The 20,060-nt window shown below is 43.3% G+C and overlaps 1 protein-coding gene and 1 long non-coding RNA gene across 3 annotated transcripts in view; one reads left to right on the top strand and one right to left on the bottom strand.

Annotated features, from left to right (window-relative positions):
• Positions 1-20,060, bottom strand: part of SYNE2 (spectrin repeat containing nuclear envelope protein 2) — a 174,981-nt gene that overhangs the window by 103,683 nt on the left and 51,238 nt on the right. Inside the window, exons 51-77 of the mRNA XM_053475442.1 lie at positions 19,376-19,520; positions 18,426-18,644; positions 17,754-18,013; positions 17,282-17,450; positions 16,217-16,363; positions 15,784-15,924; positions 15,370-15,552; positions 15,088-15,225; positions 14,556-14,741; positions 14,321-14,443; positions 13,138-13,320; positions 12,867-12,959; positions 12,516-12,713; positions 10,129-10,215; positions 9,669-9,767; positions 6,640-6,819; positions 6,026-6,190; positions 5,725-5,820; positions 5,290-5,378; positions 5,204-5,226; positions 4,800-5,005; positions 4,547-4,672; positions 4,312-4,449; positions 3,871-4,080; positions 2,985-3,086; positions 891-1,001; positions 608-808 (exon numbers count right to left, since the gene is read on the bottom strand). Of these exons, the coding sequence (XP_053331417.1) occupies positions 608-808; positions 891-1,001; positions 2,985-3,086; positions 3,871-4,080; positions 4,312-4,449; positions 4,547-4,672; positions 4,800-5,005; positions 5,204-5,226; positions 5,290-5,378; positions 5,725-5,820; positions 6,026-6,190; positions 6,640-6,819; positions 9,669-9,767; positions 10,129-10,215; positions 12,516-12,713; positions 12,867-12,959; positions 13,138-13,320; positions 14,321-14,443; positions 14,556-14,741; positions 15,088-15,225; positions 15,370-15,552; positions 15,784-15,924; positions 16,217-16,363; positions 17,282-17,450; positions 17,754-18,013; positions 18,426-18,644; positions 19,376-19,520 (4,018 nt within the window). The remainder of the gene's footprint in view (positions 1-607; positions 809-890; positions 1,002-2,984; positions 3,087-3,870; positions 4,081-4,311; positions 4,450-4,546; positions 4,673-4,799; positions 5,006-5,203; positions 5,227-5,289; positions 5,379-5,724; positions 5,821-6,025; positions 6,191-6,639; positions 6,820-9,668; positions 9,768-10,128; positions 10,216-12,515; positions 12,714-12,866; positions 12,960-13,137; positions 13,321-14,320; positions 14,444-14,555; positions 14,742-15,087; positions 15,226-15,369; positions 15,553-15,783; positions 15,925-16,216; positions 16,364-17,281; positions 17,451-17,753; positions 18,014-18,425; positions 18,645-19,375; positions 19,521-20,060) is intronic.
• Positions 7,084-8,541, top strand: LOC128504892 (uncharacterized). Of its 2 annotated transcripts, none has more exons than XR_008355500.1 (2): positions 7,084-7,126; positions 7,927-8,541. It is a non-coding gene; the product is annotated as an uncharacterized LOC128504892 (long non-coding RNA). The 2 variants fall into 2 exon arrangements; XR_008355501.1 differs by lacking the exon at positions 7,084-7,126 and adding an exon at positions 7,133-7,281.

Here is a 20,060-nt window from a genome sequence, read left to right as displayed (position 1 = left end):
TATGTGTTATATTATATATGTTATATTATATGTGTGTTATATTATATGTGTGTTATATTATATATATGTTATATTATATGTGTGTTATATGTTTGTTATATTATATATGTGTTATATTATATGTGTGTTATATTATATATGTGTTATATTATATATGTTATAGTATATGTGTGTTATAGTATATGTGTGTTATAGTATATGTGTGTTATATTATATGTGTGTTATATTATATATATGTGTTATATTATATGTGTTATATGTTTGTTATATTATATATGTGTGTTATATTATATATGTGTTATATTATATATGTTATATTATATGTGTGTTATATTATATCAGTCTGTATTACTGCACTGCTCTCTCCCGCTAGGCAACTAGGAATCCCTCTCTGCTGCGTACTCCACCTCCCCACAGTTAGGTGTGAAAAGGAGCGGCTAGGAGGTATTAATTAATCCAACTCGGGGCCAAACACTTTGTTATTGGCACATTCCTGATGATTTAACCCTGTCTGATAAAGAAAAGAGTAATACATATTATTTTTAACAAGTATACCAATATATTTGACCCTAAAAAAGTGAATTTAAGGAGAACGTTACGGACGTACTTTGAGATCCTGAAGGTGGGACGTCAGGGTCTCTTTAGTGAATGAACGACGAGTCTTACTGCGAGAGACCTTCTGTTTCCCGACAGCCAACAGCTCGGATACCCCGCGAGACAGCGCACCCAGACGCGTCTCGCCGACAGCAGCCCCGGCACATTCTACCTGCTTGGCTCGGAGGACCCTCCAGGCGTCACTAAGAACTTCCTACAACGAGATGAAATGAGACGTTTGTCCGTTTGTTACGTTGGGTCGAGAGGAACATCGGAACATCGTGCGGAACCTTTACCTCCAGTTTGGGGACATCTTGGTTTAAAGCCGACATATTCTCCCCAAGCTGTTTCAGTGACGATACTTGACTTTCATACTTATTTAACTCCGTCTCGTACACGGCAGCATCCTGAAAAAAAAATATACATTAACCCCTTAACGACAATCCCCGTACATGTACGGGGTTGCCGTGCAACGGGTTAACGACAATGCCCGTACATGTACGGGCTGCCGTTAAATAGCTGCATCGCCGCGATCGCGGCGTTTTCGCCGCGATCGGCGGCTTTGCAGCATCCACGGAAGCCTCAGAAGTGAGGCTGACCGTGGATCCGGGGAGGGCAGCCCTCGGCAGCCCTCCCCGGAAGAAAAATGGCCGCCGCCGCACCGATCATCAATGATCGCGGCGGCGCCCGGCTAAAACTGCTTAGGAAGCGATCGGAATCGCTTCCTAAGCATAAACTGTGTTGCTGACATGCCTCAGTATCGAGGCATGTAGCAACACAACCCCCCGACCCCCGATCGCCTTGTGATTGCTCCGAGGAGCAACCACAAGTGCCATCCTGTGAATGACGTTGCCGTCATTCACAGGATGGCATTAACAAGAGATTTGAGTTCACAGAGGGTCAATCCAGACCCTCTTGAGAACTCTCGAGCTCCTCCTGCAGGTTGAATGCAGGTACTGCATCCAACCATGCAAGGTCAATGGAGCCCAGCTCACTAATGAGAGTGACTAGTAAAAAAAAAAAAAAAAAAAAAAAAAAAATTTAAAAAAAAAAAATTTAAAAAATGTCAAAAATATGGTAACATGTAAAAATACCCACTGTCACCAAAAAAAAAAAAAAAAAGTTTTTAATAAGCAAGTCCTAAAATTTTTTATCTTTACAAAAATTCCATTATGGAAAGAGTTAAAATATTGGCATTACAAATGCCCACAGGGTGTCTAGTATTAAAAAATATATGATTTGATGGGGTAAATTGAATTGGCCGGGTTCAAAGATGTCCCAAATATGGGACATGGGGCAGATGTCTAAATGGCAAAAAAATACACACCTCACAAAGGCGGCCTTTTACCTCCCAAATAACCCAACAAACCCATGCATGGGGGGTATCGCTGCGCTCAGGAGATGTTACTGAACACATATTGGGGTGTTGTGTGACACGGACATATACCAGGAGCGATAAATTTATACCTGAAGTACAACATGTGTGAAAAAAATACAAAAAGAATTACTACCATAAAGTTTCACAAAGGTTAGTGGTAAAATTAGTGCATTGAAAGGGTTAAAATACCAGCATTTCAAATACCTTGGGGTGTCTAGTTTTTAAAAATATATGATTTGATGGGGTAAATTGCATTGGCCGGCTTCAAAGATACCCGAAATGGCACATGGGGGGAAGAATTACCAGATTTGGAAAAAAAGGTTTTGAAATGGCAAAACGCTACCTGTACTTATTGCCCCATAACGTGCAGAAAAAAGCAAAAAAACATAAAAACATTGGGTATTTCTAAACTCAGGACAAATAGTAGAATCTATTTAGTAGGTTTTTTCATTAGTTTTTTCAGATGAGTAAAAGTTTTCTGTTTAAAAAGTGAGAAAAAGTAATTTTTTAACAAAAAATCCCCATATTTTATCATTTTTTTTATAGTAAATTAGATGATATGATAAAATGAATGGTATCTAAAGAAAGCCCTGTTTGTCCTGAAAAAAACAATATATAATATGTGTGGGAGCATGAAATGAGAGAGAAGAAAATCACAGCTAAACAGTAACACTGAAAAACGTTAAAAGAGCCATTGTCCCACAATATACTACGAGTAAAAACCCCTATTGTCCTTAAGGGGTTAATAAAAACGTTTTTCCAGTTTTTAACATTTTTTTAGTTCGTCCTTCTTAGGGTCATGCCTCCTTAAAGAATTAAGGGTGGGATCATTTGTGGATCCTTCCTTAAAATATAGCATAGAAGATCATGACGTTATATTAATAGAACGCCGGCAGACGATTAATAGAACGCCGGCAGATGATTAATAGAACGCCGGCAGATGACAATAGGGAAAAATGTAACAATTTTGATAACAATTAAATCTGTATCATTCATAGGAAATAAACATTACTTTAAGTTCTTCTGTTGGCTCTCGGTTCCCCCCATTGCTGAAACGTTGTATGAGATCAGCTTTCTTCTTCAACAGAACTTCATATAACTGTAATAAATCATTCTATGGAACAGAAAATAAATCAAATTTAATGCTACATAATAAGTGATACTTTTAACCCCTTAAGGACAATGGGCGGTTCCTAAACCCATTGAAAACAATGCATTTTGATGAACATGTACGGGCTTTGTCATTAAGGGGTTAATATATTTCCTAGAATGGTTACCGTTACACAACGACCTGAAAAAACCTTCATCTTTTGTGTAAAGGTTTCTTTTAATTGGTTTGACTCTTTGGAAAATTAAATCTAAAAATAATATAAATTCGCCAAATTGAGGGATTGACAAAAAATGTGCTAAATTATATAATGATTATAATAATATTAATAACAATATTTAAATTCACCATCTCTAGCCACGAGGCCTAATTTTTTTCCATGAAAAAAATGTTTTAGAACCCTTGGACAGTTTAGTAGTAATTTAGGATTATTTATAATTGAACGTTATGATTGTTAATAATATTATTAATTGATTTATATAGCACAATGGGTATGACATCATTGCTGAATGAAAAAAAAAATTATAATAATAAAATGTATTTATTTTAATAAAATTAAAATAGAAAAAGAAACATTTCTCAAGCATTTAGTTGATTGCAGATACAGTTTGTTGAAATGTCAAATTTTGGTCTTCTGTCCAGGAAAATCTGTAGAGGGGGCCAAAACTGTTCTAAAACCAAGAAAAATATGCAAAACTAGAACATGTGGCTTATGGCCAAACTGTAAATGATTAACGGAATAGGTTTTTTTTTGCAGGAGAAGTAGATTTTCTGCCGCGTTTTACGGTACCTGGTAGCTTCGGCTCCGTTGAAGCTCTGTCTGTATTCTCTGCGCTTTGGAATCGGCCGCGAGGCTCGTCTGCGCCAGCAAAGCCTGCACGTTCGCGTAACACCGCGATAATACCGCCGCGGGGTCTTCCCCGTACGCCGAAGGTCTGAAAACGCCGTCCTTCTTACTCTCCATGGCTTCGGATAGCTTTCCTATATCGGCTTTTAGTTTCTGGGAGGAAAACAAAAAAAAAACATGATGATTATTATTATTATTAATGATCATTATTATTATCTCGTAACGTCTCGCAAGCCAAAACTTGGAATAAACCTGGGTGACCGTTCAAAGGTTTGGGGGTCACTGAGCATTTACGAGTGACCCCAAACTTTTGGACGGTAGTGTGTCTCTCTATCCTATGAGCAAATGATTAATCTATGGTGGGTCTACGGGGTCTTCACTTACCCCACACAGGCTCAGGTGCGACGCGGCGTCCTCTTCGGATAGAACGTCCGCGCCCAGCGCTTCTTCCACGCTTTCCAACCACCGGGAAGCCGAGGAGAGCCAAGCGAAAAGCGCCGCCCGCTGACCTCCTTCTTTCTCCTAAACAGAAGGGGTACGCGCTGTTAGAATTCTCGGTGCCATCATCATTATTATTACGGCGCTCGTCCTGACAGCTTGAATTACACAGGACTATTACCGGGACGTCGTCGTCGTCCAGAACCTCCAGCTTCAGCTTTAATTTCACGGCGTCTTCAGAAGACGGTATTTTCGCCGCGCTCACTGGAAATCTCGGCAGAGAACTTATCGTCACGTCTTTGGCCGCCTGGAATCAAACAATTCATTAAACGCAACGATATTAGATCGGGATCAAAAGCCACGCAATTAGAACCTAAAGGTCTTCTTCTAAACAGATACAAAAGTATTACATCATAATCAGAACGTTGACGTACAATCGGGTCATTAATGGGTTTCACCCGACTCGACAGCTCTCTCTGTAGATACTGCCACTTGCACCAACTCATATCTTCAGACGAAGGCCTGACGACGCCGACCGGAGGGGAAACGTCGCCTGAAACGTCTTCCGCAAATTCATTTCTGAAAACAAAACAAAAAACAATGGATGATGGGGGGGGACACGAGAACGTGGTCTTCATCTCTAGGTTGAGAAGGACTCGTCAAATTCATAAAGCCTCTGTCGTATGATGGAGGTCTCCTTCTTGTAGGATTCTCTTCTGGAGACATTTATCCGACCTTAGTTGACCCTGCCCTCTGTCTTTTAATAAAGGTTTTTTTTTATTGCTTTTCCTTGCTTTTTGTTTATTAATGGTCGGGTTAAGCTGAGTCCCGAGGTCACCAAATATAAAGCGGGGATATAGTCTTAAAAAGGACAGGAGGTAGACGCACGGTGCGTACAAGGAAAGGGACGCATGAAATATTTACCCCGATCGCTGAGATACGGGGGTCTCGTGAGTTGGCTCGGACTCCGCTGGATCACCAAGTTTCTTCTCAACCAGCTCCGGGCCGAAGGTCTAGAAAAAGGCAGAATCAAGAAGGAAAGAGATGAGCTCCATAACACAACACGAAAGATCTTATTGGGAGACGAGGGGTTCCTTCTGGAACATTCTAAGGGCGTTACATTACGGTGCGTGAGGGTTCTATCGAACGCGGATAGAATTCATGGTGTATTTCCCTAAGCATGTTACTACTCTAGGTGTCTTTGGGTGGTAGAGGTAGGGAAAGGCCCTGTCCGCCCGCGCTTTAGTTATGGTCCCTCTTGCTCCTGGTGGAGATCCCGTTGGACCTCTTGGCTCTGTCGCGATTTAATGAGAGGAAAGTTACACGGCGGAGCTGGTCTCCCAAACACGATCATCTTACAATGCTTCGGTCAGCCCGAGCCGGGTCCGTAGCGCCGTTGTGTGTCGTCTGCAGATGGCCGGCGGAGTCCGGTGACGCCGGCGCTCCGTTAGGAACCTGAATGAACGAAGACAACGGTTCCATCAGCAAGTGGAGAGAGAGAGAGACGTTTATGAAGATAAAGGACGGGGGGGGGAGTTTATTCCAAAAGAGGAGAAAAATTACAACGAGAGACCGGAATCTAACACTAGAGGGTCGGAGGCTTCGGTGGAAGGGACGGGGGTTCTGTAGGAAGGACCCCTGGAATCTGTATATCACATACCTGCTCGTTGCTGGGCTTCATCTGCAGCATCTCCTGCATGCGCTCCAAGCGGGGTTTGAGGCTCCGTAGCTTTAATGATAGAGATTTGGCTTCTCTCTGCAGATCCTCCTGGCCTTTGCCTTCGAGCAAAGCCAAGACCTTCTTCTCGATCTCATTTACCGTGTTCTTCGGGGGGGGGGAATAAGTCGATAAAACTCAAATTAACAATAATTTTGTAAAAAATGTGATTTAATCGATACTATGTACTTAAACGTGTGCAATGTAAGGAGGTTTTACTCTACTGAGAGAGCAGTGGATGAGTGGAACAGCCTTCCAGCAGAAGTGGTAGAGCTATAGTTTCTGCATGGGCACTCACGAGAGTTCTACGCGGTCTAATGAGACTCCTCTCGTGTATGTGCGGAAAGCGTGCCCATGGACCGGAGCTCGTTCCTGCTACCGACTGGCTGTTGACGTGGAAAAAAGCGCTCTGGAGCTGCAGCTTCTCTCAAAGTGCGTTATTGGTGTTTTTGTAAGATTAAAGTACTTTATTAAGTCGTGCTGTTCCCGGGGCTGCCCCTTTAAGGCAGGAGGCTTTGGGTATGGAAGTGGAGTGGACTTTGAGTGTTTGCTCTCACCTGACAGTCAGCGAGCTGCCGCTCCACCACGCGCTGCATCTCGGGATCTTGTTTGCCCGAAGCCAACGACGAGTTAACCCTTTCCAACCAGAGCTCCACCTCGGCCACTCGCCCCTGACAATCGCTGAAAATCGCCTCGGCCTCAGACATCACAGCAGCCGACGTTTCGCCCGCATCTCCCTGAAAGAGAAGAAACCCCGACGCGCGGGCGTGAAACGGGGGGGGGGGGCGGGGGGCAAACACAGCAAGCAAACACAAAAAAAAAAAAAACTTCACAAGCAACCGCGATTTCAAAACCCTGCGCAAACAACGGTGCAGGAAACCCACAGACGTGTCCCCGCGGCACAGGAATACATGCGCCACGTGACCGAGTGTCAGCAGGCCTCCCGGCAGCTCGTCTGCGGCAGGGAAAGGGTTAAAAGAAGAACATACGGAACGGTGGAAGGCGAGTCGTTCGCTGCCAGGCGGGAATGCCGTCCGACGACAGGTGTGGCTGCACAACCTGCAACGTATAACCTCGCTGCCGGGATAAAGGCGACCTTACATGCATTTATATAGCGCCGGCAGATTCCATGGCGTCGCGGCGAGGATCGTTTAAAATGAATTGCATTGGTGCGGGTATTGATACTTAATGCAGCTCTGGTGAGCTTACAATCTAGAAAACAAATGGAGGTTTTTACTTTGATGAGAGGGTGGTAGATAAGTGGAACCACCTCCCAGCAGAAGTGGTAGAGGGTGGGGATTAAACATGCATGGGATAGACATACGGCTCCTGAATGTAAGACGAGACCAAGAGCTATTTCAGGGATTTGCTTTTGGGGGAAAAAGGAAAGGAATGGGATTTAATTCCAAGAACATTCCATATGAAGCGGTGGAATCTGATATTATTATATTACAGGGGAGCTATCACCGGGGAGGGGGGATCCTGTATTGCTTTATTGAAATCTAACAAGTAATATATTTTTATATTTTGTGTCACATGGCCAATGAGACCGTCATGAGACCGCCACGAGACCTCCACGAGACTGCGAGACCGCCACGAGACCTCCACGAGACCGCGAGACGGTGTCCGGGAACACTCTGTTACGTGACATGTACTCACTTTGTGTTATTTTGGGTTTATTTCTATAGCTGTTTTCTTTAGACACAAAAAGTAACTCTTGGAATCTCCATTCCGGAATTTTAGAAAAACTGGGAAAACCGGACGGCCCCCCCCCGTAACGAGCGTCATTTACAGAGCTCCCCAGAGCCGCCTCATTTTAATCCAAACTTTCCATATTGTGCCAGAATCATCGTCAATCTTACGGACGAACCTCCCGCAACCTGTTCGCATGCAGCTGGCAGCGACTCGAGTCGCCCCTCGGACGGAGGGTCTTGGGTCAGAATCTCAAGAAAAACAACATTTTACCAAAACGACAGAAAACCAAGAAAACAAATATCCAGGAAGCATGAAAACCCGGAACACTGAGAGCCGAGACCTTTCCCCTCGCACTCCGAGAGAGGCCGGCGGGGCGAAGTAATGATTAACCGCAGTCTCTGCGGAATCACACGGCCCCGGCGCTCACGTGGCGAGACATGCTGCACGGCGCGTCTCTCCCCGCTGCGCAGGGGACCTGGCTGGACTAACTCTTACGTTTGCATAATAATCCTTCCTTAAATCTCCTTTGTCATCTAATAAGAAGCTCACGACAGCACCGACATACTGGGGGATGCTTTAAAAGAGTCCCGAGGTCACCTGTGTTCAAGCAGGGACTTAAGCTGCGAGAAAAGCATCAATCAGGATGATTTAATGACATTTCGGACAATTTCTCTCTTGATAACGTGCGAGTTGTATCCCGACTAACAAAAGAAGAGTGTTGGAAATATAGCAATAAATTAATATTTCAATTAAAAGACAAAAAAGATTTTTTTTTAAATAAGCAAAAAAAAAAAAAAAAAAAATTATGAAAAATAAATAAAAAGCGCTCCGGGCCAAAAAAAAAAAGAAAAATATTTTAGAAAAAAAAAAAAGAAAATATTTTTTAATGTCTAGAAAATGATAATAACGGCAAAGCGATTCCTGACCATGGGCCATTGAGAGGATTAAAGCCGTAACGTCTGTGTCAGAACGCTCTCGGCAAACCCATAAATAACTTTGTAACAGAAAGGATTTTAAGAGTTAACCCTTTGTCTCCATCCACGCTCTGTGCCCCTCGCCGTGTCTGTTTTCCAGCCGAGACAAAGTATCCTTCGTTCTCAAATGATCTTCTTATCGCTTCTGTGTCTGCGTGGGGGGGGGGGGGGCTTCTCCAGCTCCCATGTCAAGTTGTCCGCCGTCAGACTTGTCAACTTGCGGCTCTTTTATTTGGAACAAAGGAAGCCTTCGCTTTTAGCCGCATTAGATTTGGTGAACCTTTCTTTATTGCGACTTCAGCCCAAAAAAATAGGACGTGTGCTGAACATGCCTGCCGGGGAACGCAAAGGTCCTGCTGCAATTGTTTTATACCCCAAAGGTACCATTGGTGGAAAGTGATTACCCCTTCCGGTGATCAATTTAAGAAAAGGTCTGCTCTACAGACTTTAATAAATGAGACTATTGTGCAGGACTAAGGGACTCATTCAAGTCAATGGAGGGTGTAATGCATCCTCCGAACACTAGGTGCCGCTGGTGCACAGGAGTATATAGACCTGCTCCTGTGCAATCAGTTGCCATTTTCCATCTGAATTTGCAGGTTTCAGGTGAGGACATGTGAGATTTAAATCATTTGTATGCCTCCACCTGAAACTCACAAAATGTAAAGTTGGGTGTTAGTGTTCCTTGGCCTTCCCTTACACCCAGGGGCCGTGTGCCGTATCTCACGCTTGTCCTTGTGAATTGTCGCAAGGTGAGGGCTGGAGGCTGCTGACAAAACTTCATCTGTCAATAATTCACGGCGGCCATGACGGCGCCCACGACAAAAACTCGACGTGCCTCCTTTGATCAACACTGAAACTGTAACGCGAGACTCTGAGTTTCACTTCCATCATTCACTTGGAACGTAAAGCGATACCTTATCTGCGTCTTCTGATGGAGCAGTTGAAGGATCTGGGACGGGTTCAGCTGGAGATCGTTGGGAGACGTCTCCGGCTGCCAGAGCCTTTTCTTCCACCTACGAAGTCAAAAAACAAAGCAAAATATAAATAATATAATCGCCGTTGCTAGAATTATCAACAGACGCTGAAATAATCCCGCAGAAAGCCAAACGAGTTATTTTGTTTACGACTCGTTAACGTCTTTTCACTCGCCCGGAAACGGACACTTTATCACGTGTTTACGTTACAGACTCTGGGGTCAGTGAATAGTTAAAAAGTCTGCGGCTCCAACCATTGAATAAAGATAAAGCGGAACAATCTCACTTTGTGCCTCTTTCTCTCCTCCGTGTTTACAAAAGGAAGCCGTTTAGTAAACAAAAAATGTTTTTACGTCGTTATGTAAAGTCGGGTCATATTTTAGTTGTTTTTTTTTATTACCGTTGCATTTTCACTAAATGGAGTCGGCAGCGAGTCTTCTTCAGCCTCCTCCACCAACGATGGCAAAAAGTAGGACTCCATCCATGTCTAAAAAATAAAGATGTCAAACATATTAACTCTTTATGATCAAAAATATATGCCATCCATAACATAATGTTTTCAGGCAGCTGGATATTAACCATTTGTATTTGAGTTCTCTCTCTGTTATCTGATCCCCAATCTACTAAACACCCCGACTCCTTATCATACTGCCTTTGGGAAATAGAATGGCTCAGTCTTAATCACCTACATGGACTCTCTGTATAATGAAAGTCTATGGAGGAACGGACTTCATTAGCATCACCATAAAATGCTGGTTATTACTGTATACAGCCCTGGGGGGTTATTACTGTATACAGCCCTGGGGGGTTATGTTACTGTATACAGCACTGGGGGTTATATTACTGTATACAGCGCTGGGGGTTATATTACTGTATACAGCGCTGGGGGTTATATTACTGTATACAGCGCTGGGGGGTTATATTACTGTATACAGCGCTGGGGGGTTATATTACTGTATACAGCGCTGGGGGTTATATTACTGTATACAGCGCTGGGGGGTATCTTACTGTATACAGCGCTGGGGGGTTATATTACTGTATACAGCGCTGGGGGTTATATTACTGTATACAGCGCTGGGGGGTTATATTACTGTATACAGCGCTGGGGGGTTATATTACGGTATGCAGCGCTGGGGGGTTATATTACTGTATACAGTGCTGGGGGGGTTATATTACTGTATACAGCACTGGGGGTTATATTACTGTATACAGCGCTGGGGGTTATATTACTGTATACAGCGCTGGGGGCTATTACTGTATACAGCACTGGGGGTTATATTACTGCATACAGCGCTGGGGGGTTATATTACTGTACACAGTGCTGGGGGTTATATTACTGTATACAGCGCTGGGGGTTATTACTGTATACAGCACTGGGGGGGTATATTACTGTATACAGCGCTGGGGGGTTATATTACTGTACACAGCGCTGGGGGGTTATATTACTGTATACAGCGCTGGGGGTTATATTACTGTATACAGCGCTGGGGGGTATATTACTGTATACAGCGCTGGGGGGTTATATTACTGTATACAGCGCTGGGGGTTATATTACTGTATACAGCGCTGGGGGGTTATATTACTGTATACAGCGCTGGGGGTTATATTACTGTATACAGCGCTGGGGGTTATATTACTGTATACAGCGCTGGGGGTTGTTACTGTATACAGCGCTGCGGGGTTATATTACTGTATACAGCGCTGGGGGGGTTATATTACTGTATACAGTGCTGGGGGGTTATATTACTGTATACAGCGCTGGGGGTTATTACTGTATACAGCGCTGGGGGTTATATTACTGTATGCAGCGCTGGGGGGTTATATTACTGTATACAGCGCTGGGGGTTGTTACTGTATACAGCGCTGGGGGGTTATATTACTGTATACAGCGCTGAGGGGTTATATTACTGTATACAGCGCTGGGGGGTTATATTACTGTATACAGCGCTGGGGGGGTTATATTACTGTATACAGCGCTGGGGGTTATATTACTGTATACAGCGCTGGGGGGGTTATATTACTGTATACAGTGCTGGGGGGTTATTACTGTATACAGCGCTGGGGGTTATATTACTGAATACAGCGCTGGGGTTATATTACTGTATACAGCGCTGGGGGTTATATTACTGTATACAGCGCTGGGGGGTTATATTACTGCATACAGCGCTGGGGGGGGTTATATTATTCTATACAGCGCATGGGGGTTATATTATTGTATACAGCGCTGGGGTTATATTACTGTATACAGCACTGGGGGTTATATTACTGTATACAGCGCTGGGGGTTATATTACTGTATACAGCGCTGGGGGGTTATATTACTGTATACAGTGCTGGGGGTTATATTACTGTATACAGTGCTGGGGGTTATATTACTGTATACAGTGCTGGGGGTTATAGTACTGTATACAGCGCTGGGGGTTATATTACTGTATACCGCGCTGGGGGGGTTATATTACTGTATACAGTGCTGGGGGTTATATTACTGTATACAGTGCTGGGGGTTATATTACTGTATACAGCGCTGGGGGTTATTACTGTATACAGCACTGGGGGTTATATTACTGTATACAGCGCTGGGGGTTATATTACTGTATACAGCGCTGGGGGGTTATATTACTGTATACAGTGCTGGGGGTTGTTACTGTATACAGTACTGGGGGGGGATTACTGTATACAGCACTGGGGGGGTTATTAATTTATACAGCGCTATACTGAAATGTCCTTATTGTTTGAGACCCCCCCGGTATAACACAGTAAGTGGACTGAGATGTCCTCAGAGGGCGACCTGCGCGTGAGGGGTGTCTGTGCCGGGGGGTGTCGGTTCCTCGGTCACAGGAGAGCTCAGAGGGTCAGATCCCCCGTCCTGGGTTTCTCGTTCCAGAAGCTGAAGCTGCTCCGTGATCGACCTTCTCAGGGAAAGTAAAAGGAACTCCTTTCTGCGGTTTATCTCCCCCAGACGATCCTTCAAAGCTTCTGTTTTCATCTGCAAACAAATATTTCACTTTGTGAATCGTTTTCAAATAAAATTCAAAACAAAATGTTTGTAAACTTGCTTGTTTTATAAAATAGATTTGTTTAAAATTCATATTTTATGGAAAAAAGACCTAGATAATCAGGGGTTAATAGGAAGGTCTACCTTGATATCCGGGGTTTCGAGGGTAAAGTTCTTGGAAAGATGTTTTAGTTTTTCTTGTTCCTGTTCATACTCCTTCATTTCAGTGATGATCGGCTGCAAACACAAAAAAAAGGTATGGATATATTAACAAAAAACGCAAGATTTACGCAGAAAATGATTCCACGCCTGCGTTTTGGAAGCAGTTGTTGCTTTTTGTTTAGGAAAATGTTACAGGAAGGTAAGAATGTTACGAAATGAGCGTTTTGATAAGAAGTTGTTGTCCTTTCGTTACCGTTAATAGGTTATTTTGCTCTTTGGTGGCGTTTTCCAGCGTCTCGATCTGTTTGAAGAGCTGCCCCGTCCTTCTGAACACGCAGAGGGATCGGACCCCAGACTCGGATAACCTCAGCTCCAGCCCGTAAGCGTCTATCTCAGCGATCGTCTTCTTCATGGGTTCCGTGTTCTGAAGTATAACCTGGGGGACATCGGAATATGGATAGGGCGATGTTCTCCGTGTGTACCCCACAAGAAAACTTATTTGCAATCGGAAGACCCCCATCTCCCATCAGCATAGACCCCCCAATTTGACTTGGTTCCAGATGACATTAAGTACCCACCGTTTGTCTTAAATTCCTTACCCCACCAGCTCAAAGCCAAGAAAACAGTAAGAATAGCCGCTCCACTCATTACATCATTACAGAAGGGTGATGGGAGTGATAAAGGGCCATTGGAACACAGGAGTGATGGGAGTGATAAAGGGCCGTTGGAACACAGGAGTGATGGGAGTGATAAAGGGCCATTGGAACACAGGAGTGATGGGAGTGATAAAGGGCCATTGGAACACAGGAGTGATGGGAGTGATAAAGGGCCGTTGGAACACAGGAGTGATGGGAGTGATAAAGGGCCATTGGAACACAGGAGTGATGGGAGTGATAAAGGGCCATTGGAACACAGGAGTGATGGGAGTGATATAGGGCCATTGGAACACAGGAGTGATGGGAGTGATAAAGGGCCATTGGAACACAGGAGTGATGGGAGTGATAAAGGGCCATTGGAACACAGGAGTGATGGGAGTGATAAAGGGCCATTGGAGCACAGGAGTGATGGGAGTGATAAAGGGCCATTGGAACACAGGAGTGATGGGAGTGGTAAAGGGCCACTGGAACACAGGAGTGATGGGAGTGATAAAGGGCCACTGGAACACAGGAGTGATGGGAGTGATAAAGGCATCTGTACGCCTATGAAGAGATTCCATTAAAAATCAGCCGTTTCCAGCTACAATAGTCATCTACAGCATTAACCCTGTCTGCGCTGGATTTCTGATCCATTTCATGTTATTTTAATGGACAAAATCCTCTTTTCTTCCAAAAACAAGGACATTTCTAAGTGACCAACTAACCATAACATTCAAAATAATCGAATGTTTCCGTAACGTATAACCGTAACGCTAAAACCAATAAGTAAAGGAATGTCACCTCTCCGTTTTTGTAATGTTCCATGGGCGACATATCATCGATATCATTCGACATCAAAATAGTTTTAATCGTTTCCACCTTCTTCTCCACGCGCTTTACTTCAGCTTCTATAAAAAGTATTTCCTAAAAATGAAACAAAGTGTGTTTTCTGAGATTTATTCCTCCGTCAAAATCAGCCTGGGGTTATCCCCCATATCCCCCCGCAGCGACGCGGCGTGCGGACCCCCGGCCTTACGCTCGTCACGTGCTGGACATGCGGAAGGACGGTAACGATCCGCTGCTGAAGAACAATCACTTGGCTGCTTATTTCACCGAGACGCTTTTCCACCTCTTCTGTCTGGAAGATTTGTGCCAGTTCGCCCAATTCTCCGTGGATTTGCCCCAAAATATTGTGCTTCTGCTCCGAGTCGTCCAAAGCAATCTGTCCAAAGAAGTGACAAAAACTGAAATCGAAAAAGTGTACCAAAATCTTCTTTTTTTGTGTGATTTTGTGTGATTTTAAATGTTGGATACATTGTCAGGATACATCAGGAAAGACTAAAACATCTCAGCATATACAGCTCGGGGGGGAGAAGAGAGAGAGGGGGGATGGAAGGACGTTTGACTTTACTGAGAGGGTGGTGGATAAGTGGAACAGCCTCCCAGCAGAAGTGGTAGAGGGTAATACAGTGAGGGTATTAAACATGCATGTGATAGACATACGGCTCCTGAATCTAAGACGAGACCAACGACCAAGGTTTTAGTTGTTACAGCAGGGGTCTTCTTACCTCCAAGGCATTTAAATGCCGACTGAGGGCTTTCGCAGAACAATCTTTCATTTCTTCAGTCAGCAAGTTGTCGGCGCTCTTGATCCAGGCTTCGGTGCTCGTTAAGGTTTCTTCGTATTCCTCGAGCCTGGTAGCCGCCTGAGGAAGAAATGTCACACGTTAGCCGTCCCGATCGTCTTCCATCTGTGGAGCTCTACAGACCCGACGATCAATCAGGACATATAATCTCATTTCACGCGTTAGAGGGGCTCCTCACGCGGGCGACGTCTCTCCACCTCTCACCTTATTCAGATTAGCCGTGCGGCGCTCGACAAGATACGATACTTGCTGGTAGCGGCTGAACGGCTCCGTTAATTTATCCATCCACTCCTGTGCCCGACTCGGGTCTTCTTCTGCCAGATCCTGGACCTCGGACTCCAGCGCGATCAGCTTGGAATGGCAGGCGTCAACTTCATCCCAGATGTTCTGGGTGAGATAAGATCGTTAGAAGCTGCCAGCGGTGGGATCGAACGCGGAAGGTTGGAGAAGGCAGTAAGATGCCGACGTTTCCACAGCTCGAGTTATCTCAAGCTACTGACGGATCGCTGCTAGAACAGCGATCAACGGCTCCTCTACTACCGGTAAGTCTGACCCTTCAACTAAATGATTTAAAAACATATATATATATATAAAATATATAAAGTCCTTTTTTCTCACCTTTTGGAGTTCTTTGGCTTTGAAGATATTTTGGCTTTTTTGCGTGAGCTGAACTTCTATTCTCTGGAGGCCGGATGTTATCTCCTCGACTGTCTTGGTCATGACGTACTGAGGAGACGTTTTCAACATCTCATTCTTAACCTGCCGTTAAGCAAAAGAGAAACAACAGTTTATTTTTTCTCCCCCAAACAAATAGATAAGAAGTAGACAAGTGGCGCAGCCTCCCAGCAGAAGTGGTAGAGGGTAATCCAGCGAGGGTATTAAACCTGCATGGGATAGACATACGGCTCCTGGATCTAAGACGGGACCAGCGACTGATTAAGGTTTGAGTCTTTACAGCAGGAGAAACGGGCGACTAGACGGGGGCCGGATGGGGCCGATCTGCCGGCGGGTTTATGAGGCTTCCATACTTCCCATTCTAACGTCTACTTGCCTTCTCTTCGGTATCTCCCAGTAACGCCCGACATTCTTCCTGAAGCACAGAAAGCTCTTGGGGGACGCTCTGCGGGTACCGGACTGCCAGCTCCTCCGCCACACTCTCTGCTTTTTCCTTTTCTAGGCCGATTAACCCTTGAATTTTCTGAAATAAAGCGAAGAACGTTACTTTTAATAAGGAGGACATCTTCTCCGGTTACAGCTCCCGGCGGTGCCTGCGAAACAGTCTGACCCGAATACTGTAAAAAAAAAAAAGGGGGGAAACTTCAACCTATTTAAAGTAAGATGGCCACTGATTGGCGAGCCAGACGGGGAGCCGGGGGATCTGGTTACATGGAACCGGGGAGGACAAAGCGGCGTTACATCGTAGCGCTCTCTGTGAATGAGACTTTTTCTTTTGATAAAAGCAAGTCTGAGTGCGATATTTTCTATAAAAAAAACTAATCTTTTTGTGTTCTTTGGAAAACACATTCCTAAGACAGCGTTTATTTAACCCAAATACCGGGGACGTTTTACTGGTTAACAAAAAAAAAAAAACATTCAGAAAAACAATAGAAATGAGAGCTTTGCATATTTTAAGGACTCGATTCGGGATCTAGAAACATCATAGTTGTCTTTTAAACCTTGAATCGAGTCAGGATTGGTGTCTGTATTACGAAGGGTCGTTCTCCTGGAGAGTTTAACCCCTTAAGGACAATGGGTGGTCCCTTAACCCATTGAAAACAATGTATTTTGAGCCCGTACAGGCTTTGTCATTAAGGGGTTAATCAGTAAGAAGACTTTTAAGAACTCTCCTTACACTAACTATACATTATAGAGGGGGCCAGCTCAGCTCGTCCTGCAGATGAACCCCGCCAGGGTCAGTGCTTTATAATACAGAGAGAAGACAAGGAGATGAAACGTTCAGCTCTCCGGCAAACTCCAAGTTTAATGGGTAGTAGATACATGGAACAGTCTCCTGGCAGAAGTGATCCTGAATCTAAGACGAGACTGAGAAATGGGCGACTAGACGGGGGGCCGGATAGGTCTTTGTAAGTAAACCTTAATTTAACAGACTGCGGACCTCTAGCTCTGCCCTTATCTCTGCGGGGTCTTGTGTCTCTGGGTCCTCCAGAGCTGTTGAAACCTCGCGAAGCGATCTCTTCACCGCAGAGAAGTCTCCTCTTAACTTCTCTCTTTCTCGAAGCTCTTTGTTTATGGCGTCTTCACTCTTGTGAACCTTTTCTTGAAGTCTGAGCCAAAACAGAAAATTGTCATCCAAGGTATGGAGTTTCTCCTACTTCTAAACACTCGCTACAAACCCACATGTTCAGAGAGGCTTACAATCTATTCCCCCCCCCCCCCGACAATACCCTCAAACTGCATCCTGAAACCCCCCCCACACCTTAAAGGTCTCCAGACCACTGACGTCTCCCCTTATCTCTCGTTCCCCCTCAATCTACCAATAGATTGTAAGCTCACAGGAGCAGAGACATGGTTATTGTAAAATATAACAGCAATAACTAAATGAACCGACCCCCCTTTCCCAATCTTACAATTTACACTTCTGTTTCATGGACTGGATTTCTTTAATGATGGGGATAGGGTCCGCCCCCGAGGAGCTCTCCGCCGCAGGGCAGACGTTTTCTACCCGGCACATTAGAAGGGTTAAATGAAGCTGTTGCATCTTCAGCTTTTCGTCAAAGTTTTTCTGCTCGAGTAAAGACCCCAGGAGATGTTTCGTGCTCTGCTTCACGTCAGCCTTGTCTGGGGCTTCTTCCTGAAAATGGTCTAGAAGTATCATCTCCCTCTCCATCTGTGAATCCGAAAACAGATACCAACGTCAAAAACAAAACAGACCCACGGACCCTTCCGACCCAAGACATTGAGTTCGTTTAGGACACTGGAAGGGTAAGAGTGGACCTGGGTGGAACAAGCTAGGACAACCAACCATAATGAAGCCCAACGGACCAACGGGAAAGCTAGATCTATCTAGAAATAATAATCATACAAGAGACTGCAGTGGTCCGACAGAACTGAATCAGTCAACAGATCACCAGAAAGGTCCAGGAACCCACAGGAACCCAGTGATGGCACTCAGACAACTTGGTGGGGTAGATCTATGGCTGGGATGGCTAGTATTTATCTGCCCAACATTGCCTTGGTGTGTTCAGCCACCAAGATCATACAAAGAAAAAAATAATGACATTCAGTTTGTCGTCTTTTACCTCTTCGCTGATTAACTTCCACTCTTGTTTCAGGTCCTCGTAGAAGGCCTCCCAGTTCCGCGCAAAACCCAGCCAGTACACCCACCGATCCCGTAACAGTCCCGCCGTTCGGTCGAGGAGAAGGTGGGCGTTCTCGGAAGAGACCTGGCGTAGCTCCCAAGATATTTGTCTGAGCTTCATTAGCTCTTCTTCCAACGAGGATAATTTTTCAATTAAATTCTATTGGAAATCACGGCGAAACAGAATTATGAATGGATTAAATATTTATATAACCTCATTTATAGAAAAAAAACAATAACTGTGCCTAGAATTACTGGTTTTATTGGACTTCTGTCTCTGAACGGCTGGATGGGTTGGAAAACCCCATTTTTTTAATAAAGGTTATCTAAGTCTTCGCTATTCATCTAGTTTTGGACCGGCATCTAATTAAAGCCAAAATTGTGCCAAGGCTAACAATCCTGTTTTTTTCCCCATATACTATTAAAAAAACTAAGATAATATCACATAATTACTCAACCGAAAAGATTCTGGACCTGGCGCTGCTAGCAACAAGCTTTTTTGACCAAGTACGTCAATATCAACCTTTTAGCCCCAAAGAATTAGCAACTGTATCTAACCAATTGTTTTTAACCTTTTGAAGGTAAAGACTGAATTATCCCCCAAACCCACATCTACAGTACGTCGAATGGTTAAAGTCTCCGACTTCATCCCCCATACCATTAAATCACTGATAACACAATACATTGTTACCCCGTAAGACATACGTCTATAACCTCTCTTCACATATATTTACACTGGGAACATTATAGGGTCATATATATATATATATATATATATATATATATATATATATATATATATATATATATCATGTGGGGGTGACTAGGCTAGGCATGGTGCCCTTAGGCCTGGGACCCTAGCAAGGTTTGCTCGGGGGGGGGTTGACTTACCTTAATTTTCTCCCAATCCATCCAAGCTGCTTTGTAGGACCTCGGCCTCTGGCAAAAGGAATCGATTAAAAACGTCTCCACCTCCTGAAGTCCGTCTATAATGTTCTGTTTGATTCCACCGTATATTTGGTATTTTCCATGATAACTGGAAAAAAATAATACATAAAATATAATACATCATGTAACATATATAATATAATACATATAATATATAATGTAACAAATATAATATAATATATATAATATATAATGTAACATATATAATACATATAATATATAATGTAACAAATATAATATAATATATATAATATATAATGTAACATATATAATACATATAATATATAATGTAACATATATAATATAATACATATAATATATAATTTAACATATATAATACATATAATATATAATGTAACATATATAATACATATAATATATAATCTTACATATATAATATAATATATATAATATATAATGTAACATATATAATATAATACATATAATATATAATGTAACATATATAATATAATACATATAATATATAATGTAACATATATAATATATATAATATATAATGTAACATATATAATACATATAATATATAATGTAACATATATAATATAATACATATAATATATAATGTAACATATATAATATAATACATAAAATATATAATGTAACATAT

This window comes from Spea bombifrons, chromosome 9 (assembly GCF_027358695.1).
Source record: "Spea bombifrons isolate aSpeBom1 chromosome 9, aSpeBom1.2.pri, whole genome shotgun sequence".
NCBI lineage: Eukaryota > Metazoa > Chordata > Amphibia > Anura > Pelobatidae > Spea > Spea bombifrons.
The sequence above is the reverse complement of the archived record's forward strand: the minus strand, read 5'-3'. Positions and strand labels throughout refer to the sequence as shown.